General features: G+C 35.1%; 1 protein-coding gene across 1 annotated transcript; it reads right to left on the bottom strand.

Moving 5' to 3' along the window:
- Nucleotides 1-2,784: 2,784 nt before the first annotated feature.
- Nucleotides 2,785-23,871, bottom strand: ALX1 (ALX homeobox 1). Its single transcript, XM_002926650.2, has 5 exons — nt 23,667-23,871; nt 23,109-23,384; nt 19,938-20,242; nt 16,848-16,976; nt 2,785-3,226 (listed from the first exon to the last, which is right to left on the bottom strand). The coding sequence occupies exons 1-5, from the start codon at nt 23,779-23,781 to the stop codon at nt 2,906-2,908; spliced, it is 1,146 nt and encodes a 381-aa protein (XP_002926696.2). The 5' UTR covers nt 23,782-23,871; the 3' UTR covers nt 2,785-2,905.

The following is a 23,871-nucleotide window of genomic DNA, read 5'->3' as shown; positions in this document are numbered from 1 at the left end:
CCAGCGCAAGAAAAACGTGTGGAAGGGACAAATAGGGGATGAGAAAGGCGTGGGAACAAATGTCCAAGTGGATCAACTACTTCAGGGACCAAAACTCCTAGGAATCAATGCTGTTAATAATTTGAGCCCAAATAAAAGTAAATTAAAACATTCCTTCGTTTTTCCTCTCTTAAGTGTATAAGTTCAACATTTTTATTTTTGAGATTTTATTTATTTATTTATTTATTTATTTATTAGAGAAAGAAAGAGAGAGTAGGGGGAGGAGCAGAGGGAAAGAGACAAGCAGCTCCATGCTGAGCACAGAGACCAACTCAGGTCTCCATCCCACAACCCTGAGATGATGACCTAAGCTGAAATCAAGAGTCCGATGCTTAACCAACTGAGCCTCCCAGGCGCCACTAAGTTCAACATTTTCGTGATTGATCTGAATTCTATCTGGTATACGAAACTGAGTTTAACCTAAGTTCAGAAATTGCAAAAGAAAATTCAGGTAGTGCATTCTCTGCACTCTGTTTTAGCTTTATCTTTCCTATTGCACCAAAAGTTCATTTTATTATATCTTAGTAATTTAAATATGTAATAAAATCCAGCCAATGAAAAAGAAAGGTGAGGCATGTTCACACAAAAAAATTGCATTCAATTCTTATTGCCATCATAAAATACGAGGCATGGGTGAGGATGTAAAGTTTATGGATGCGTCTGTCCGGGAGGACTGTGAACTCATAGGGGACAAAACCTATGGTTCTATTATTTATTATCCCTAAAAGTGCTTCACACATTATACGTGTTAAAAAAAAAATGTGCTGATTGAATTAAATTTATACAAAGCATTGTGGATATAGAACCTCAGTTAAAAAGATGTCAAAATTGAAAAAAAATGAGTTATAGAAGCACCAACTAATTATTAGATTATAATGAGAAAAAAAACTTGTAGTAGGAAAACTAAGGGACAATGTGAAATTTGCTCTTGATTCAAAAATTACTTTTGTCCCTCATTTTAAAAATACCATATATTAGCCAAGGGACATGAAAAAAGTTCAATTAAGAAAGCAGAAGAAAATGAATGTGAGCACTACTAATTTGGGAATTTTTAAAAAGAAAATCTTACATTTTCGTTCTAAGTTTTAGTTAGCAACTTCCTATTGACCAGACACATGAATATATTAAAAAAGTCATTTTCTTTTAAAACATGAAGGATATTTAACAGCTGCCTAAACAATCCTTTAACAAGAGATCCTGCATGGAAGCATAATTCTCAGGGCCAAAGTTGAACAAGTTTGTCCTGGGAAGAAAACTAAAAAGAGAGAACTTAAAAGTAATAAAGAACAGAGTTATTATGAAGTCAAGGGATGTTTGTTTAGGACATCACTCATCTCCATCATCTGCTTGATTTTAAAGTTTTATTACAATGATGTCTAACTGCTGTAAATATTTTCCCTACTAGGAAGAGGCACTGGATTTAAGTACTTTTTCTGAAATTTAATTTTTAAAATTCATTTATTCCTGTCCTTTAGCTTATAGGGCTTCTAAACATATCCCTAAAGGCTGTAGGAACCACAAGGAAGATTCCAAGGGAGTACAAAGCGCAGAACTTGCTCTGATCCAAGCCATGGGAGCCATCTTCCTTTCAATTAATTTACTTTGCCTTTATGAATTAAGAGTCTTTTAAGGAGGTTGACATTTCACTCATCTGAAAAAGCTTGGAATGTGACAGGAGAAAGGGAGGAGAAGTAAATCAAAGGGGTTAGCAATTTTCCAGATGCAATGTATTTTTCTTTTCTTTTCCACCAGAAATTTTAGAGAGCCTTCTGACATTTTAATTCCCTACGCAAAACCACAGTAGCAAAAAAATGCTTACGGCTTATATATCAAAAACAAACACGCACACATGTGCACTTGCATAAGCCCGTGAAATAAAGATAAATTCAGGTTTGCTGCTTTTTAACTAAAAATCTTTCATAATATAATAAGGCATAATGGGACATGTCAAAAAAAGTTTCTTTTAAGTATTTATTAGATGTTTCTGTATACAGTTCAATCAACACAATTTTAGTTTTTAAAAGCAGCAGTAGGTTTTGTAACTTACTTTTTTTCTACTGTGTGATACTAACTCGGTGCTGAGTCGGTGTTGGCTTTTTCACTGAGTCGGTGCTGACTTTTTCGTTTAAAAGATAGCATTTATAGAAACTATTCTCACGACTATATTTTAAATCACACCAGAATATTTCAGTTATCACCTTTAGCCACATGGTTTCAGGAAACTACGCCCAAATATTTCATGCAAATGCTGGCCATTTTAGAAGAGTTCTATTTCATGGGGTGGAAATTCACTAAAACATCGAGAGGTTAAAAAAAAAAAAAAAATCTTTGAGGCCTGAAGATAAATTCTCAGCAACAGGGGATATGCCCATTGTGTCTTGGAGCCAGAGAGGGAGAAATAAGGGTCAACTCCCCGAAACACCCTGCTTCAATATTTACCTGACAGCTTTGGTATCTTGACATTTTCCCCAGTGCATTTCCTCCTTTATCAGATCTTATTTTACAAGGGATTTCTTGTTATACAGAACTGACATAAATCAATCTATAACAGAGGAATTTGTTTAATACATTTATTCTTTTAAGAAGTTGCATGATCGTATTTCATCGACTCGTACAATAGAAAAAAAAATTTACTACTAAAACAGAGTTTGTGGAGACTGATGGATGGTAAATCTATTTAGTCTTTTCAGAGGTTCATTCTTAGATTTTAATGTTAAATAATAACAACTATTCATTTAAGCTGGTCTCGCTGTATATCTTGACCTTTAGCAATTCCGCACACAGCAGCTTATTGTGGTATCCTTTAAATATGAGAAATAGAATGTTTTACTTTGCCATTAAAAGAAAAATAAAAGAGTACTGTATGTTACATGGCCCATGAAATATTGGCAGTGTGCTCCTTGGCTTTCATTCGAAGAACTGCGATACTGGAAGACCTCCTTTCAAATTCTGGCTTTGTTTCAAATGCATGTCCATTGGTAGCCCCAGTAAGAAGAGAGTCAGTGAAAAAATTGTTGAGGGGCACGTGGCTGAACTGGTTCTGGTGGTTTGAAAACCCTGTGTAACTGGAATCTGTCCGAGGCGAGTGAGAATAAGGTGTCATGCAGGAGGAAGTGTCACGTGGTAACATGCATGAAGTAACCACAGAACCACCGCTCGCATTTCCTGCCCACAAATTGTTCTGAATCTGGAATATATAAAACAACAAATATTACATTTACTCATTCTCACTTTTGTTCCCTTACATTTGTTAAGCAGTGTTGACTCAATTTTGTCAACTATGCATTGTTTGCTCCCATTGGGTGGTTTGTAATGACACTCTGAGTACCGAAAGTCATTACTAAAAAATAATTATTTGAAAGATTCTTCCAATCTGTTATATTGCAACAGATCACCAAAACCCACATACTTGACCACATAAAATACTCTCAAAACATGTCAATCTCTTGAGTATTCTTTTTATAGTCGTGATTTTTAAAATGAAATCTAGATTTAGTCATGATTCATGATAAATTCACGTGTTTACAAAAACAGTTTAAAATACAGTTTTGAGTTTAAATATAGTTTTCTTCCTTCTAAACTCAATGACACAATTGCATTTTTTGAAGTTCTATAGTCGGACTCAGTGTGGCAGCTTTTGTCGGAAACCATTCCTGATATTTACTCTGTAGATATTTTTAATTAAACTCACTATTGGACATGTTTACCCTTTCATTGCTTTTTATTTCCTATAGTCTTAAATACATAGCTCTGTGAATGAGCTATATATATATTTTTAAACATTTTTTCTATGCTTTATATGATATAGTGAGGTTGCAACAGAATTATGACATGTAAAATAATTAAAAATTCTAAAACACTATCATTACCAAATAATGAAAGCACAACTGAGAAAAATACGTATTAGCAAAAATATCATATGAGTACAATTAAAGTACTATATATATTAAAGTACAATTAAGACTGAAAACTAGGTTGTCACTTGTGCCCAGAAAATTCACATTTCTTAGTATTAAGGAAAAACAAACACAAATTTCTCTTAATTTACTAGCATGTAAAGGAGATACTAAATAGAATTTGTGTAATATGAGTTTTAAATAGGAGGTATCTTAGACCAAATATTAAAACAAAGAAAGGGGAAAAAAAAGCCAGTGTTCACATGCATTACTGAGAAGCACAGAGAAAAATCATGTAAACATCAGGAGCTGAGGAAAATGAGAGAGAGTTCAAGCCTTAGAAAACAAAATTTAAAAATTGCAACATTATTACAATATTGCAATATTATTACAAAAATTTGAACCACAACGGAGCAGTAATACCTATGTTTACCACATCTGGCTTCCTTTTTTAAAATCATGATAATTAGAATCATATCATCATTGTTTTTAACACATACACGAATAACGTTTGCTTATATTTACTTTTACGTAAAGATTCCAGTCTACTGCATATAACCTCTGGTGTAGTCTCCCAATACCCACGCTTAAATCCTCCTTTTTAAGACAACTTATTTTCAATTAATAGCATCACATGTTAATGCACTGGTAGATGTCACTCTGTCACTCAAGAAAAGACTGCTTAACCAGTTTCAAACATAAGGGAAAATTTGAACAGCTAATTTCATCTGCGAGTTGGGGCTTACAGACTGGCACAATGCTCACTTCAGTGTTATTTTAGAAATATTTATATAAATATATTTATAAGCTGCTTTAAATATATGAAATTTGTGAGACATAGCTATAGATATATTTGCTGATTTGCATATTCTATTAATCTTTAAGTCATCCTGGGCTATGTTGTTTTAATTTTGGCTGATCTACTAAACGTATCCCACGTTAGCTAAAATATAATGATTAGTGCCACTGATGGCTGAGTTATGTATCTCAAACCAGCAAGAGGGACTGTTAATGTCATTACTCTGTCAACCTGGCTCTTCTAACTTGATCTGGGTGATTTTCCTCTGACATTCAATCAACCATTGTGCTACACTGCAAAACCCACAGTCACATGTCTGACAAAAGGGCTTTCAGGAAATGAAAGTGAACTTGCTTGCTTATTTTTGAAAAAATAAATGAAAGGCAAAATAGTGGTAGAGAAAGATTATTTATATTTTAAGTTTGTTAAAGGATTCCTCAATTTATACATAGTATTGTTGAAATTTATTATTAAAATCATCTACTCATATTCCAAAAGCATAGAAATATATTTAATAACTAGGTAAAAAAAAAAAGGAAAGTAAGGATGGTAAAGGCAAGGAAAGTAATCTATCAATGTAAATTAGGAAAGTTTTTTCTCCCTAAAATAATTCACATTAATCTACCTATAAGTTGAAAATAAATTCTCCAGTTTCCATGACATGGACAGATATTTTTATTCTGATCAAAACTTCTTATCTGGACATGACCAAACAAGTTAAATGTGTTACTGTTGGTGAAAGAATTTCTGGCATATAGAAAGAAGAGTTTTCTGAATAGAACAGACTGGTCAAGCAAGTTACTACAGCAATATTTTAGTCGGATGTGAGAAGATACCCATGTAGTCCCATGGGTAGTGATAATGTTGCACATTTTTACTGGTATGTCCTGTTTTCTGATCTCTCCTCCACCCCATATCTTTCTTTCATTTAAAAATTGCTGGCAAGTCTTCATCTGACTTTAGGGTTTTAGTTGGTTTTGATAGTGAAAGTTAGATGCAAATCATAAAAGACAACATCCCCAATGAATTGAGGTTTTGCTTCCTCTGAAGCGTTCCCTCTGGATGATTAAACATCTGATGACAACAACCAAAATCATGCTCATGGTAGCTAACGGTTAGCACTCAATTACCACGTGCATGGTATTAGATGTGAAGACGTCTAATCATTTCTATACTCTAAAAGATGCTTCTTTGCTTTTAGTTCCCCCATTTTGTAAAAGGTAAAACTATAAAACAGAGGGTGTAAGAACCTTCCACAAGATGTGTAACTCCAATGGTAGAGGTCAAATCTGAATCCAGGAAATCTTAAGAAATGCGACAGTGATATAAAAACTAGTCTTCTAAGTTGAAATTGGTAATTTACTTATTCGTAATCCTCACCTTGTGCGGGTTCACAGGCTCTATTCTCTAAAAGCAAAATCCCCGATGTTTGCTCATAATTTTTTCTTCATCCTTCAGCCTGACACAATACTGATAAGCACTTAATACAAATTTATTAAATGATTGAAAAATATCGAAGAATATGAAATTTGAACTGATCCATCTTGCAGGTGTAACCAAAATCTTATGGACAGTTTATGCTAATATATCTAAATTTTGTTCCCTGATTTGAGCTCTATAATCACTATTCTGTATAATCTTGACAATTATCATGAAAATTTCATCCCCGGACACTGTTGACTGTATTTCCCTGGGTAGTTTTATTTTCCTATCAAGTACTTATTCTTCATCACAGATACATCTTCTTGGAGATTCCGACTCATTAAGCATGGGGTGCGGCTTATGGGATCTGTATTAAAATAATGACAATGACAATAATACACGAATTCTGAAAATCACCTGGGATGAGGCAACACTATTAAAGTCCAACTTCTTTCCAAATGCAAAACCCCCTGTACACTTTCAATTATATTTAGTTCCTGTGATAAGAAGCTCACCTCTTTAAAAATTTTTCACTGCCTTTTGGAGAGCTCTGTAAAAAAGTGAGCTGTTACCTTCCTCTATCACTTCTATTTCTGTTCTTTTAAATGATGCAGAACAGGTAGCATCCTTCTTACATGTAAAAATCGTCAAATATCTTAGGCAATTATTACATGAGTCTTTTTTTCTTAAGCATTCCTCAAAGGCACTATTTGATCAAACAACAAAGCTGTTAGAGCTTGTAGTTGAATAAATCATCCTGCTGTCAAGGTGAGCTCAGTCTATGGCCCCTCCATCCCTCCACCAATTCTATTCTTATACAAGTGGTCATTTTAAACACATGTGCTCAAATCTACAGGTCATATTGTCTAAAACTGTACATATATTTCTTACAGAGAAGCCACACAAAAGTCTCACCCACTCATTAGAAGAAATATTATACTTGCTGTTAGATTTTGCAATGAAAGAATATATTTTATTTTTCCTAAATAAGATCACTACTTTTCTTTTTTGGACTATTTCAGAGACACCTCCAATGGTGAAGCTCAGCACCAAATAAATTTTAGGGGTTTTTGGGGGCCTCTAACAGTATATTATTAAAGAGTTTCACAATCAGGAACACCATTATTAAATAATACCCACGTCCTTCTTTCCTGTGTGCCAAAAAAAAGAAGAAGAAGACTGCCTTTACATTTTTTTCTTCTTTATTGTGTTTAAAAGGAGTAGAAAATCTAAAAACATTCCAGGTTTTAATGTGCTTCGCAACATTTTTAAAAAGTTCTAGGGGTGCGTTCAAAGCATCGTCCAGGGAACTTAGCCAACTGCATCCCATTAGCACAAATGGAGGTTCAGCTGACTTACTACACTCTACTTTGAACATTTGCCCCTTAATGTTTTTCTAATCAAATGAAAAGTTAACACTTAATTATTCCACAACTTTGAATTTAGGAGGAAAGTTGGGTTTTTTGTCTGATTCTTTCCAAATAGAAATAAAATTCATTCAACACTCATTTTTCTTCCAAGGAATTAAAAGTAATACACAGGAAAGAAAGGGTCAATATATGTATGCATTTTATACACACACACACACACACACACACACACACACACACACACGAGTTCTTTACTGTGGATATATATTCACCATGAGTTGAAGTAACATGGTAAATCATGAATGAGAAATTATAAATCTCATTTACCTTCACCTTAGAAACTTGACATATTCTTTGTATAATCAAAACTACAAAGAAATTTTTAGTATGATAACCTAGTGTACATTTCTATTTGCTGGTTTTATTATAGTAAGCAACTTTTCGTACTTTTAAAAAGCCTCTTAAAAGAAATGAAAGTTTGTTAGTCTTTCCATTAGCTATAAAGTACCATGATTTATAAAAAACATCAAATAGTTGCATGATAGCATTATATATTCTATTTCCTAATGTTAGTGCTATTTAGAAGACACTACCCTATGGAATTTAATCTGGATCTAAGAGACACTTAATAACATGAAATCAATGAATAATAATCATTCTTTAATTTTAAAGCAACTCTAAAACTAACTAAATATTTTTCTACTAAAACAAGTTTATTTAACCTTATTCCTCTTCTATATATAGATGGCTCTTACTTGCCACCAATGTCCATATGTACACACATACACACACACACACACACAGCCCACACACACATCATGCTACACTCATACTACCCTCACACCATATGCCTACACACTTTCCTGTGGGCGGTAAAGTTTGCTTTAAAAGGACACAGATCAGGGATTCACAAAGAGGTATTTGTAATAATGTTTTAGCAATAGCTTCTTTGCATTAAAATCCAAAAGTTGATTTTTGTTTTTCCTCTTTGAGAGAATGTTTACATTTATTGACCACTTTCTACATTATTCAATACTTACTATATAGATTTATTACCACATTATCACTTCTATAATTTACTAGATTTTTTATATGGTCTCTTTAAAAAATGCAAACATGACTTTCCTCAAAAGCATTTTATTTTTTTAAGAGGCCATTATATTCTTTACTAGCATAACCCTCCCTTTAAAATTTAGGGTGATAAAATGTTAATAAGAATCATACACTTAGTAACTTGCAGATATTTTTAGCTATTGACTAATTTTAGGGTCCCATTAACTTTTCTAGTAACTACATCAAGAAGTTGCTGTCAGGGAGAAAGAGTATAAATGTTTTTCTAAATAGTGAATTTGCTACCAGTGAGTAAGTCTCACTTGCTACCAGAGAAAAAGTGAATAAGTTTCAAACACTGATACTTTGTCCATCTGGGGAGAAAAAAAAAGTCCCAATTAAATTAATAGCATTGTGAAAAGATTAACCTGTTTGGTTAATGTTTAGGTACTACCTAAGACAGAAATAAGGGTACATTTTCATCAGTGCCTACTTATTAGCTGTAATTTTCACATAAATAATTCAGATAATATATAATTATTAAGATTTTTTGGAATCAATTTACATTTCAAAAAATATCAAAAGTATACCTTTCTGAAGTGATTAGAAATTATTTATCAGGAAAAGGTCATATATTAAATATTGGTTGCTACTTTGATTTTTTAAATAAAATTCCATCTTAGAAATATGTACAGAGATTTGGAACAAGAGTGAATTTTCCATTAAATAATCACTGTAAGATATAACAATCATATGAGACTAAAAATCTGAGAAGAAAACTGCTTTACAGAAAAATAATTATATATATCTTTTTAGTGCAAAAATTAAGAGCACTAACCCTCATAAGATATGTTAATGTCTGGAAAATTTCAGAATGACATCACATAAATGTGTTTAAATTCTGCATTACTTAAATGCTTTTTGAAATATGTGCTCCAAGTCAAAAGTATAAGAAACATTAAGGACATTTTTTCCTCTTCTTTTAGTGTTGGATGTGTGCTTAAACTGTATGGTAATTATGATCATTAAAAAGACTTACAGGAAATCTCACTCTATATGCCTTAAAATGACACTTTTCAAACCAACTCACCTAGGGAGGGAATAAAACAATAGCACTTAGGATTTGCTATTTTACTTATTATTCAGCAACAATGATCAACATGGAGTATTTTCCAATTAATTGTCACATTGTTTTTCATGTATTTGAATACATACATGATAGCCATTGTTGACAGCGCTTGATTCATTTCTAATGACACAATTCCCCAATTAAAACAAAATCCACAACTACAGGAAACAAAAGTTAAAATATAAATTAAGTTTTCCTTGTGAATTAATAACTTAAAATATAAATCCAATATGCAAATACTTTGCACAGGATATTTTTAAATTTAGAGGCTTAATAAATATGGCGAGCAAAAACTCTGAGTTAAAATATATCATAAGTTCACACTAGCAATAACAATGTGTGCTGCAGGTCTTAACCCAAGGTCTGTTGGCACAGAGTTCTCAGGCTTAATTGCTCCTCTGGTTCTTCTCCATCCCCTGTAAGGTAGTTTTAATGTGTATAAACAACAATAGCACTCTTCAATCATTTATTTTTACATATATATTTATTTTGGTAAACTACTCAATTTATTAATTTATTCTTTCCTCTTAAACTATAAAATACTCATGACCAATTCAGTTAAATTCAATGCTTTAACAGCAATCACCTAGTAAAAGCAAAAAAAAAAAAAAATCAGCTAAGTTATTATTACTATGTAAAGTCAGTAAGTCATATTAAACTTGAATATCACATTTTTCAAAAAATATGTCTAAATTCATATTCTAAGATATGAATGCACTTTGCTTCTTTTGCAGGGTATTTTTTTTTTTTTAAAGATTTTATTTATTTATTCGACAGAGATAGAGACAGCCAGCGAGAGAGGGAGCACAAGCCAGGGGGAGTGGGAGAGGAAGAAGCAGGCTCATAGCGGAGGAGTGATGTGGGGCTCGATCCCATAAAGCCAGGATCACGCCCTGAGCCGAAGGCAGACGCTTAACCGCTGTGCCACCCAGGCGCCCCTGCAGGGTATTTTTTTAAATCTCTGTAAAAGTGTTTGTATTTTCAACAAAATAAAAATTATTCCCTCCAGGTGTCTAGCTGCGTCTTCACTTAATTGATGCTACATGTAACTTATTTTAATATGTACTTTACATATATATGAAATATTCTTCATACAAATCGTTATATAACTTGTATATATTTTTATACACTTAACTAAATTAGCAATTTTATATCAATATGATTTGTTGACCCAGCGATGTTAATATTTTTGTCCTCCATTGCCTTAAGAGAAGGTTCACTGTATCACTATGTGACCATTTAAATTGGTTGTCTCATAGATATGAGAATATTTACTATACAATGCATCAAGTATAGCAACATTTACTAACATTTAAAAAAGATTTTTGGTTATTTATTTACTGTTTCAGACGCCTTTAAATTGCTAAACCACAGGGGTTGAAGGAGTAAAGTTCCATATTCTTTATTTAGCTTAAGTAAATGTAAACTTTAAGATTAGTATAGAAACTGACGCTACACTTAAGAAGGGCAGGGTGAACAACATTTTCACAATCGCTGTTTTACAGAAATGTTAACATTACCTTTAAAAAAACTGTATAATTACAATGCTTGAAACAGAATTTGTTAAACTAGAAATGTCGTACAGCTTGCATCTGTGTTTTAAATTACTCCAATGACTACAAATCATTTATAACTTGAATCCAACCTTTGGTATGTTCAAACCCCAAATGGCATATATTTATTAAGTCATCAATTAAACAACAGAAAGCAAGACACTGCATGGGTCCCCTTGTATATTATGTAAACATAGATTTAGTTATGATTCTCACTATATACTAAGCAAAACCCCGTGAAAAATTTTGGTGGGAAACAACTTGAAACCTTTCAAAATTTTTTGATGAAAATATTTTCTTCATGAGAAAATAATTTTGGTGGATTAAGAATATACTCAAACATTCCTTAAATTACCATATTTGGTTGTCCCAGTTTAAAGAGGAAAGTACATTTAACTAAATTTGATCTTTCCCTAGACCCGTAAATAGTGAATTTACTCAAAAATTGGATTAGCTTAAATGCTACAATAACAGAACATACACACCACTTAGCGACCTCTCTACTGTAGAATCAGTAATGACTAATGGCTATTACAGAGCTGTTACTATTTACTGAGCACTCATTATGTCCCCAGCAATGTCCTAAGTACTTTGCAGAAACTGTTGTTTCTAATCTTCAAACGTCCTATGAACTTTTATACCCATTTTACAAATGAGGAGAAATATGCCTAGAAGTAAATTCATTCGCCAAAGGTCTAAAATCTATTAAGTAGCAGAGTCAGGATCTGAACCCACAACTCCCTGGCTGTGAAGCCCATAGCCAAACATGAACACCTAGCCCTCTGCAAGTCCCATGACTTTGCTCCACAGACTTTGGAAATCAATTTAATCCTCTCAATAACAGAAAAAGCATTTAGGATGATGATGATTCCCATCGTCCACACCACCCACTCTAGCACCAATAATATCTCCATTTTACAAAGAAAGAATCTGAAGATCAAGGAAGTCAGGGGACCTACCCAACGTTACCCAGCAAGTAAATGATAAAGTCGATGCACATGTGATCTGAGCCAAACCTAAGGGCATGAAACTAGAGTTTCTGGTAAGAACAAAGGCTGGCTATAATCCTCCAGAGAATGTTTATACCTTGAAAGATATTTTATTCAACAGAATAATTATTTAAAGAAATGCTCTGGTCTTCATAAATTAGAAATGAATTAGAATCTACTCTTGATAGATGCTTGCTTTTTCAACCCAAAGACAAAAGTATATAGGTCTTTTTGGTCTGCTGGGTGTAGGCTGCATCAAGAAGTGTCTGCAGAATTTGGTACGAATATCACCTGGTTCATAATCTGACCAAAAAGCAAGAGATTCTGTCTGGATGGTTTACAACCCTCATGCCTCAAACAGTACCTAGCATGTATTTGTTGACTAAAATGCAAATAACTCTGGGAAAAAAAATAAGTCAAAAGCATTCTGCAAAATCTTCGTGATCTATTTCTTCCAACAGAGGAAGAAACTGAGACTCAGAGAGAGAAAGTTAATTGCTGAGGCCCCCAGAGATGGTTCACAGCAGAGATTCAGAAATCATCTGTTTTAACTGAAAATTGGTTAATTTGGGGTTCCTAACATATTCCAGAATGTTGACGTGAAACGGCTTTTTTCCACATCTCTTCGGTGTATACATAATTTGCTGGGGCGGCAGACGCTGTGTAAGCTCCACCACTATGTCAGTGAGGAAGTGATGTGCTGATTGAGGGAGAACTGAGGGAAGGTTTCCTGGAGGAAACACAGGTTAGGTGACGGGAGGGAATTCAAGACAGAGGGATCAGATTCAGCTCAGCACAGGGACTAGATGGAGCGCATGACTCTTGTTTGAAATGTCATGTCATGGAGAGCATCAGGTAGTCTAATTTCATTTACCTAAATCGTAGCGCTGCCAGATGACAACTGATACATCGCGAGCCAAAATAAAGGGCTTTTAAACAACAGACACTATTTTTCAGTACATCAAAATTTACGACCTTAAAGTATATTACTATTGACATCTCTCCTCTCACTGTTTGCTTGCTATCAAATATGAACAAGCTTAAAAAAAGAATACCCGAACACAGTCTAAAAGTGTCTACATTTTTTTAAATGCTTTATATCATTATTTTATACATTTAAAAAAATGAAAGTACGTTTGCTCTCCAAAGTGATTTGGTGTTTTTAGGGTCAAAATTGAAATATTTCATTGCTCAGGGATGCTGCGTAAAGAGCTCTGAACCCCTGTACTCAGAAAACCTGGACTTAAATTCACTGAGTCAATGGCTGTCAGAAAGAAGCCTGGCTTAAAAACAAGCCCTCAACTGGTAGGTATTAATTCTACTAGTAGGGCTGTTGTTACTATTTGGTAATGAGAGCAATGGAAACAAAGTATTTAGAAGACTTTAGAAAATATTAATTACTATTCATAAATAAACCTATATGTTATATATAGATACTTTTATAGCTGGCAAGATTATTATTCACATTGAGCAGACCTGAGGAGATCATTTTCTCAACCATTCCTGTTTTTCATGTATTTCTGTGTATGCTGTTGTTTTCCTGCCAAATTGTTAATTCTTCATTTCTGCCCTGTTTCTGGTTTTCTAGTTTCCAACTTTTTGGTAATTAATATTTTTTTCTGTAATTAGTAACAGTAACCAAGCTCAGTAACCAAGGGTCTGACTGTACTGAGTTGTTGGATTCTATTTTGGCTCCTATTTTTCTGATTGTAATTTCTATTTTCAAGACACATGCTTAAAAAAAAGTTTCCTTTAGGCTGAAGTTTGAGAGACATGATCTTGGCATAATTATTTCTTCAAAATAAAAAAAATCACCCACATATTTTTAAGTTAAAATGGAATTTTCCTGACTCTATCCAATACCTACAGTGGGGAGTGAGAGACACTTGGTTTCAGTATTTTTGGCAACCAAACATTTAATGACTTACCAATATAAAAAATTACTATGGATTTTACAGTATTGATTTTATTACTGTCGATGAATTATACTGTCAAAATAACTTCAAAAACAATAACTTCAACATGTGATGCCTGTGTTGCCATACTTAAATTAAAAGTTGGTATAACGAATGTACATAAATTATGGAGAAACCACAGGGAGAATTAGCGCAAAATTCCCATGATTTGCGAAGGGAAATTTTAAAATTAATCCTTTTTTGTAGTGAAAAAGACTATCGACTGTATAATTCAATTGTACCATCTCCCTTCCTGCTTGAGCTGTTTAGTGGGTCACCCCATTGTGTTAACTGACAATCTCAAAAGTTAGGAGGCACAATAACATGATGGCAAGATAATCCTAGGAGAAAAGCATGACTCAGAGTATGTTAAGTTACGTTGAGCCCTCATAAAGAGCTTAGTTTGTGCCAGGCACTATTCTAAATATTTTACGTTGCACTGAAGAAGAGAGGGAAGTTAGAGATAAGACAACCACCAGCAGGGCACAGGGAAGTGGGGGAAAAACACACACATACACACACACACAAAGGGAAAAGGGAAATGGGGTTTCCAAGGAAAGCAACGAAGACTGAAATAAAAAGGTGCAAAAAACAGTATGTTGTAAGTAGTAAGACGGTATAAAGTCCACTTGAAAAGAGTTCATTAATTCGCAACTTTATTTCTAAGCTCATCACAGTGAAGTAGTTCAAAAGTATATAAAGTTCATGCCAATATATGCCGTCTTGGTCATTTTCGTTGTTATTTCGCTGGCTCTGAGTATAGTTTCCACTCCCCTGAACTAGACTGCAGACTTGAATAATGCCACTTAGACCTTACCTTTGCTATTCATTTATTAATTATTCAATCTTTTCAACATAGTCGTTGGGAGAGACAGTCTATTGTATGGGTTAAGATCTTGCACGTGGGAGCCAGACTGCCTGTGATGAGATCCCGGCTTCGCTACTAGTGAAGATAAGTAAATATCTCCCCTCTCCGTGCCTTAGTTTCCTCATATGGGAAATGAGCATAACTAATTAATAACACCTACTGCATAAGATCATGGGAAGGATGAAACGAGTTACTACATGCAACCTGTTCAGAACACTGCCTGATACAGTAAGGGCTATGGCTGTGTTCACAACTACAAAACCACTCCAGGGCTGCTCTCATGGAATCTAGAGCCTACCACGGAGACTTCTTCATAGTACCATGTTCAGAACTCAACCACGACACTCAAAACTACTCACTGAATAAAAGCTCATTGGCCCTGTGATGGTAAGTAACAGAGTATATATATACACATGCTTTTAAACTGGAGAAAAAAATAAAGGAACTACTTTAAGTCAATTTTTAAGAGTAAGAAAAAACAAGGTTCTTCTGATGGCAGGTATGGACATTTATTCAAAGGTCTGTCGTCTAGGAGGCTTAGCTGTAGCAGCCCTTCACAGGCTGGCCCATGAGGAAGCACTCCTGTGATCACGGGCCAATTCCTTACCTCCCATGGGTTTCGTTTCCTAACGTTTAAAAGTACTGAACTAGGTGATCTCTAAGGCTTTTACTCACATATAATGTTACATTAATAAATTTGTAGAATTTATCTGGAAGGGTGAAGGTCTCAAAATAGGTTTTTAAGAATCATAAAAGGCATCAGAATATAAGGATGAACAAAACTAAAGGACTGGATTCATGCTCACAGGGTAGGAACTTAGAGTTGAAGAAAATGAATACCCTTAAGTTTGGGGTGGCGAAGATTTGGCTACTGGACTGTCAAGCTATTCCCCCAGCATATACGTTACATATTTGTTTTCAAAATGGTCTGTAACAATGCATATCCTTAAACAGTAAGGAATCAAACAAATGTCTTGTTCCTTATCACGTACCAACTACAGTTCCAAATACTGTAACTCGGTAATAGGAAAAATTAATGTCCAATTAAAAAGATAAAACGTATTTTATTTACATGCATTACAAAGTTGTGAGAAAGAAAAAATAAGGCCTCTAAATTTAAAGGAAAAAATGAGAAGAAAAGGAATTTTTAAATGCTCTTTAAAATGAGATGAGAGTTCCCATTATAAAGGGGTGGATGTGTTTTTTAATGTGATAAATTTTTTCAGTGATCTCCAGTACTAAGCCAATGTATATTTTAAGTAACCAAGGGCTAAATGTCTCCTTAAAAAAATGAGTAACTTCAAAGCTGGAAAGAAAACATAGGAAAAGAGAGATTTTTAAGTGGAACTGAAGGTTTCATAGACCACACCAGACACTAGGTTAGGGAATAGTTCATAAAACATTAGCCACAGAGACAGCACGCCAAGCAATGCTTTATTTATTTTGAAAAGTTAACAAAGGAAACAAGTCTGAATAGCTAAAATGTAGACTAATTAAAAGGCTTATGCTATGAATGATGCTACTTTAGTTGTTGCAACATGTAACAAGGAATGGACCTAAAATATTTTTGAACAAATGGCTCTAAAAGAAAATAATAACAAAATAAATATTCTAGTGAAATAAACATCTAACAAACATGCAAAAAGTCTTCTGGAGGTTAAAATTTTCATTCTCCACTATTGTATTAGATATAATAAAGCCAATAATAATAGCCCTTTTAAGAATATACAAACCACACCTATTTTTCACGATCAGTATTCTGTGAAGTTTACCATACCTGTGGATAGCTGTCAGTCCTTGGCAAAACTGATATATCGTAGGTGGCAGCGAAATGACTTTTAGCTTGTTGTATTTGGCCATAACGTTCTCTTTTTCTCCACTTGGCCCTTCGATTTTGAAACCAAACCTAATTTTTTTAAAAAAGTAGAATTTTAGCTGAGGAATATTTGAAAATGCAATGGTGATGTTAAAAGACACAGCTCAGAAACAACAAACCAGGTCAACAAAATCACTAAGAAAGAAATTTATGTCACACAAGTATCCACAAATTTTACTTTCTATTTCACCCTGATAAGTGCTATGTCCATGAGGCAATATAAATTAATAGAAAAGGAGGGAATACTTTAAAAAATTATTTAATATGTCTCAGCCTCTGGTTTTTTTTTTCATTTTGGAAAATAAAAAGGAATTAGATTATAGGATTTTGAAGACTCCTTTGTCTCCAAATTATCATACATAATCCTCTTCTCAGAGAATGCTGCAAATCTGGAAGACATTCATGACTTTTTAGTTTGGGGTTATGCACATAACATTAACCCAGCCAAACTATAACCAAATTAATATCTGGGTCTGTCAAAACAATTATCTTTAGAACATGTCACAAAGTGAAGACTGTGCTGGGTTGTACCCATACTTAGATAATCTTAGAAAAATTTAAACACAAAGATTGCATCCAAACATGTGGCACTGGCAGAAATATCATGATTATTTAGAAACAGAAAATATTAAGATTACCTATTATATTGAGCGTGATAAAGACTCTAGGTAAAATGGAACCATCTGAAATTGAACTCTGGTTTTAAAAAACACAAATGTGCTTATTGCATCAATTACACCACTTATAATACTTATCTTCCCTTATAGGAAATGCTCAGAAATCTCCAAATCATTTCTCCAATATAAGAGACTTACAGGTATAAATAAGATAAATGGGAAGCTATAACCAAGTTCAAGAAAGCCTGTGAGTTACTTCAGCCCTCCACAATCACTAAGCTCTCCTCCAGATTTCTCTATCTCTATATTAATAATATTTATCATAATAGCCATCGTCCTCAGAGGGTTAAAGAATCACTAATTCACACCTGGAGCTCTCCAGAATCTTCACCTTAATTTTTTAATGAACTAAAGGGAGACACAAAAAATTATATTCAGTATGTGTTATTTGGTATTTTTGAGTAGACATTTCACGAGCAACTGTCAGGAGGCTCTTCAGTCTCCACAGAACTCTGTTCAGAACACAAAATACTTACAAAAGAAGCCGGAAATCACATAGACAAGTGCAGATTGTTAAAACTGTTAAAATTTACTTGAAATTATTACTCCTTTAGTATTTAATTGTAATCTTCTCTATCTCTACCATCACACTTATGGATACATATTAAGCCTCAGTTCAATGTGCAAGCATGTACTGCAAATTTAAGGAGGCACTTTAAAGAGTTTCCAGCAATTAAAATATGGCAAAGAGAGCTACCTGTTCAGTATGGTTTCTTAGAAGACTGTTGGTAAAGGTGTATTACACATAACGACCAGGGCCCAAAACAATATCGACAACAAACCAAAACAGATTTTCTTCCTATCTTCACGGGCACTAGGAGCATAGTAAGGAAATTTAGTAAGGAGGTTTTCTTGTGTTTTTTTTATAGAGAAAAAAAGAGCTTTACAATCTCCTTAAAATAGGTATGAATTACCACTCTGATATGAAAAGCCAGAAAGAGAAAACCTGAGCAAATCAGGTTCAGGTTGGCTCTTGTGCATGTTTTTAGACAAAAATTAATCAGGAGTTGATGACATGGTAAGGCGAAAACATCCATTGTGCACAGCTGATCATTCTATGTGTAAACATATTTTTCTATGGTTACAAGTATAACTAATTTAAATATATGAACACAAGGCAAAAAATAAAAATAAAACAACAGATGCGTGGGCCTGATGTTAACACTTGACGATGCTAAAATTCTTCATCAGCATCGACTGTCTGTATATTTACTTCCTGAATTAAAATAAAGTAACTATTCGCCTCCAGAAGCTAAAGAAAAATCCTGCTACTTGGTATTCCCACGCCACCAAATGTTGCCTTTAATGATGAAACAGCCTTACAATGGCTTAATCTTCAGAAGAAATACTATTACTCTCAGGACAAGATTCTTCACTATCTTATTCATTTCTCTATTTTTCTACTGTATGGGAATTGCAAACTTCAATATTCTTCTATTTGGCGTGGTAAAAACACACAAAGAAACAGGCTATTCCCTGAGATTGTTACTTGAAAAGTAATAAAATGTAATTTTAGAATACCAACTCTAGTAAAAATAAAATATGCCTAAGAGATAGAATTTTACCTAATATAATTTTTTCAAATGGTTTTGAAAATTTAGTATATTGTGCCATCCAATTTGATAATTTGAATACGACTTATAAATATAATTGAGTATATATTTTAAAATTACTTCAAGATGATTATTCTATTGCCTCTGCAAAGAGGCATAGCTATCTACATTTAAAAGTTAAAATGGAATGGCAAGGCAACTATTAGAGCTAGAAAAATTATAAGTGAGCTATACGATCTTTCTTCATACACAGTAAAAATAAGTTATGGTATATATAACGATTGGAGATTTGTGAGATTGTTTCATTTTTTCTTTGTTTTATTATAACCCCAATCTCAAGAAAATTATAGATCTATGGGCCATTACACAAATAATTTACCAATACCTGGTATGTAATCTAAAAAGAACCTTAGTAGCTGATAAAATAGAAAAAAATAAAATGAATGTATTAGTAAATAGCTATGATTCTGTTTTTGCCCTTCAAAAATTAATTTTTAGAGATATTTATGATATTCTCTTTCTTTAAATAATCATTAATTTGTATGCCTATGTAATAAGTGAAGTGTTCTTTTATGTTTTTGTGTGATTAAATCCTTGGCAAGGAAAAAGAAATTTTAGTAATCCTGCATGCATATAATACATTGTGCTGGATCTTTAGTTGGAGAATCAGTTTCTTCTTTTGTGGCAAAATGCAACCATTGAATTATTCTACCAGTATCTCCCCTTCCCAACACGCTCCCAAGGCCTTCATTGGCTCCTACCTGCACCCTGGCCTCCGTGAGCTCTGTCCTCAGAGCAAGCTGTTCTCTGACGTATACATCCGGGTAATGGGTTTTCTGAAAGACCTTCTCCAGCTCCTCCAGCTGCAGGCTGGTGAAGGTGGTTCGGTGTCTCCGCTTCTTACTGCTGGATACGTTGCTGTCACACTTATCCCCAAGTTCATCCAGATCTCCCTTTTCTGGCATCCCTTTCACGGGAGACATCCGGAGATTGTTACAGTTGTCCATAGCTCTATTTAGTTCGGTGTGAAGAGGCTGTCCTTCTACTTTAGTGATCCCATAGTTCACTGTACCCAGAGGGGGGAAAACAACAGTTCTCAGGACTGTGAAACATTTCAATGAAGAAATTAAGTTGAGGTAATGTAGAGCATCAGGAAAGCAGACTGTTAATGATTTATTGTGCCAGTATTAATTCAAACATCACATTGTATACTATTATTAGTCCACTTTGGGAAGGCTTAAGGCCATTTTAAAACGTGCACATGGAACTCACATAATTTGCCAGATTTATTTATACAGTTCTATTTTACAGGGCTAATATAATGCTTACGCACATAATTTATAATCAAGATAATTAAAAGACGCTCTAGATTTTTAAAAAATTGGGCATCATTTTTGAAAAATGAACCAAATTTAAGGTAAATGATGTATGTCTTTATTCACAGCAGACAAAATTGAGCTACTTACATGGCTCAAGAAAGACATTTCAATTTTAAAAACTGAAAAATTTCAATTTTAAAAATAATATCTGTAAACCCAAATCCAAACTCTTCCTAAAAGTTATCTTCCTGCTCCACGCAAAATGTATGGACTACAGATTTAAGATATGGTTTTATTTCTACTATATTTTGAATTTTTAGACTGTATATTCATGTCTGCTTTTTAATTTTTTTTTTCAAAAAGTGATCTACTAAATTAATGACTTTCATATCAGTTTCTGGAAGTGCTTCTTATAGAACAGAATAAGACTTACGTAGACTTCTTTAGTGTAAAAACTCACTTGCAGTTCTTTCTAAATAGGTTGTACTTATGTTTAACTCATGAAATATGTTTTAAGACAGAAAGCTTTATTTTTCCCTAATGCAGAGATATTTAAACATCTATTAAAAGATTACAAAAGATGTCATCTTCCATTGTTTAGGGGTGTTTTACTTTCAGTGATTTCCTCCAGATCTGATTGCATGTTTGCAATATGATATAAAACAAAATCTATCATATGGGGCCACACACACACACACACACACACACACACAAATGCAATGGATGCATATAATGAAATTGGAAAGAGTTTTTGAAAAAGTAAAGTGAACCCAGCCATAACAATAATTTCCAATGAACTGCCATACTTTTTTCGTTTTTATCTGTTTTTAAATTCTCTCATCACGTATTTTAGCAACTGCTCTAATCATTATAGCAACGTTTTGAACTTTAAGACCTACAATAACTTAAATGCCTAATATCTTTTATGCAAAAGATGTGATGTAAAACTAGATATAAAGAAGAGCCATGACTGGTTAACAATACGGTTTTGTCTTGGGCAGAGTTAAATGGGGGAACTTCGGTAATTAGGGATGGGGGAGGGGAAGCAGCCGTGAGGCTAAGGGCATCTCAGGAGAAAGGAGCTTTCCTAAATTTAGCGAACTGCTGCCTACATTCATCTTACTTAATACTTTCCTATTAAAATTCATCCTAAAAATGTGATGTTCGTTAAAAAGTTGTTAAGGTATCAAAAAGCACCTATTTCTCTTCTTATTTTGGATTCCCGACAATTTAAAATAGGATGTAGTCCTATCCAGCAGTTAACACAGACATCAGAGAATTGTGTTTTTTTTAATCCTGTCCATTCGAGTAACTTTACGTATACATTATAAGAATTCCAAAAATAAAGATACTGCAGTCTGAAATACAACCAGAAAGCCAAAAATTTAGCATATTAAAAATAAAAATTAATTGCGTGTGTCTTTCTACATAAATGACTGAAAACGATTTAATTGATTTTCTCTGTTGTTCCCACGTATATTTTTGGCTCAACCTTGCAAGTCAAAAGTAATTTGCAATGCTGAGTAAGTAAAACATACGAGATGGTTTTTTAAAAAACTTAACTGTGAACAAAGTATTTAGAAAATGAGCCCCTATGAGTCAGTATCTTGCCAGATTTTGACCCTCCATTAAAACAGGGGGCGGGAGGCTTGTTGTAAATATTTCACACTTAATTCGTTTGTTATTTTAAAGCAACCCGCTCCTTACAGCTTAACTGTGGAATATATACAATGATAAGGAAAAGTCCTCTTGGAATTGTAAACTTGCTTTAGCTGTCGCGATCTAAAAAAATAGGTTTGTATTGGGTTACAAGATAGAAAAGATAGATGGTTTGTTTTGATAACATTTTGACTTTGAGATACTTGGCCTTTCAAAGTTGAAGATTTCACCCAGAAGCATTCCGAGAGAGGGTCCTTAGGTGACTTTTAATGTGGAGTCAGAGAAATAGACAGTACAGAGTTCGGGAGTGAGTGCTTCTATTGGGGATTCTTTACCCGAAGCTATTGAAAATGATTTGGTGTTTAGCAAAAATGTATGTGTGCTGCATTGCAAACCCAAAGAATCCGAAATCACAACTTCGCACAAGCTAATCTAGCAATCTTCCAACTTCACAAAATTCCGCTACGTCTTAGAAAACTTTTTTAAAAAGGTTTTTCACCTAAAGGAACTCAAAGTTTTCTTATTCGTGACGACAGTGACGTCCTCTAACGAGCTATGATCGATTTCAGCTCCTTCTCCGGGGGCAGCGCGTCGGGCTCACAGAGGAAGCGCGCTGTCTTGACTCAATTACACTCTACCGCCCTATCAGTTTACGCCTGGGTCCTAGATAGCGGGAGTCCGGGACCCAGGAGCGACTGCATTCGACCGCTTAAAGAGAACCGCGCGGAGGCAATCCGGTGCCTAGTCCTTCCTTTGCCCCTCAAAGTCGGCTGCAGCCAAAACACCGCTCCTTAAAATGCTCACTGTTCCATTGCCTTCCTCCGCCCTCCGGGCTCTCTCGCTCCCCCTTTCCTTCCTTCCTTTCTTCCTTCCTTCCTCCCGCCTGCCTGTCCCGACACGTCCCTGCACTTAGGGTTTGCGGAAGGGTGGCCGAGCCTCGGGCAGGCGACTCACCGCTGCTCTCCTGACAGGGCGAGGCTCTCTCCAGGCGCACGTGATGCTCCGCGCGGGGCAGGGGCCCGAAGGCCTGCACGCATTTGCCCGCCGACGCTTTGCTGTAAAAGGACTCATTGTCCAGCGTCTCCATAACGTGCTCCAATGCGCCTCCTGCGCCCATGTAGAAGTCACTGTTTTTACTCGGCGGGCTCTTGAGGGCAAACTTCTCGCTCAGAAACTCCATAATCCTGGAAGGCTGTTGCGGAGCTCCTGGGGCACGGAGGCTGGAGAGCGCTGGGGGGAGGGAGCAAGTGGGCGGGAGAAGGGAGGGCGGAGGAGGGAAGGGGAAGCGAGCGCTGCGGCGCCGGGAGCTGCCCGGCTCCGAGCCCTATAATACGTCCCGGCTGGAAAGGGGGCACCCGAAGTTGCTTTTATATCTTGAAACTCAGCTGGGCTCTTCGGGCATCCTCCCAGTTCTAATGAATATGAAAATAGGCAGGCGACTAACTCCACCCCGGGTCCCCCTCCGCCCCCACCCCACCCNNNCCCACCCCACCCCCACCTTCCCCCACTTACCCGGGTAGGGCGCGTCCAGGCCTAGGTTAGACAGACAGCTCCATTTCAGACAAATGCCAGGAGGGACGAGGCCCCGACACCCAGAAACATTGTCGCCGCGACAGTGGACTGGCATTTCGGCAGAGCTTGGTGAGATCGCAAAGCACTTAACCCTCCACTCCCCGCTCTCTGCGCCCTTCCGGGCCGTGCGGCCGACCCCGGTCCC

The sequence above is a fragment of the Ailuropoda melanoleuca genome, chromosome 15 (genome assembly GCF_002007445.2).
Source record: "Ailuropoda melanoleuca isolate Jingjing chromosome 15, ASM200744v2, whole genome shotgun sequence".
Taxonomy (NCBI): domain Eukaryota; kingdom Metazoa; phylum Chordata; class Mammalia; order Carnivora; family Ursidae; genus Ailuropoda; species Ailuropoda melanoleuca.
The sequence above is the reverse complement of the archived record's forward strand: the minus strand, read 5'-3'. Positions and strand labels throughout refer to the sequence as shown.

Bases quoted from the DNA above. Each gene is read 5' to 3' on its own strand.
- ALX1 (XM_002926650.2), bottom strand. From the start codon at position 23,781: ATGCCAGTCCACTGTCGCGGCGACAATGTTTCTGGGTGTCGGGGCCTC. The intron at 23,385-23,666 runs GTAAGTGGGGGA...CCCTCCCCCCAG, and splicing joins CCTGGACGCGCCCTACCCGG to CGCTCTCCAGCCTCCGTGCC. The intron at 20,243-23,108 runs GTGAGTCGCCTG...CTCTGGGTACAG, and splicing joins GCCCTGTCAGGAGAGCAGCG to TGAACTATGGGATCACTAAA.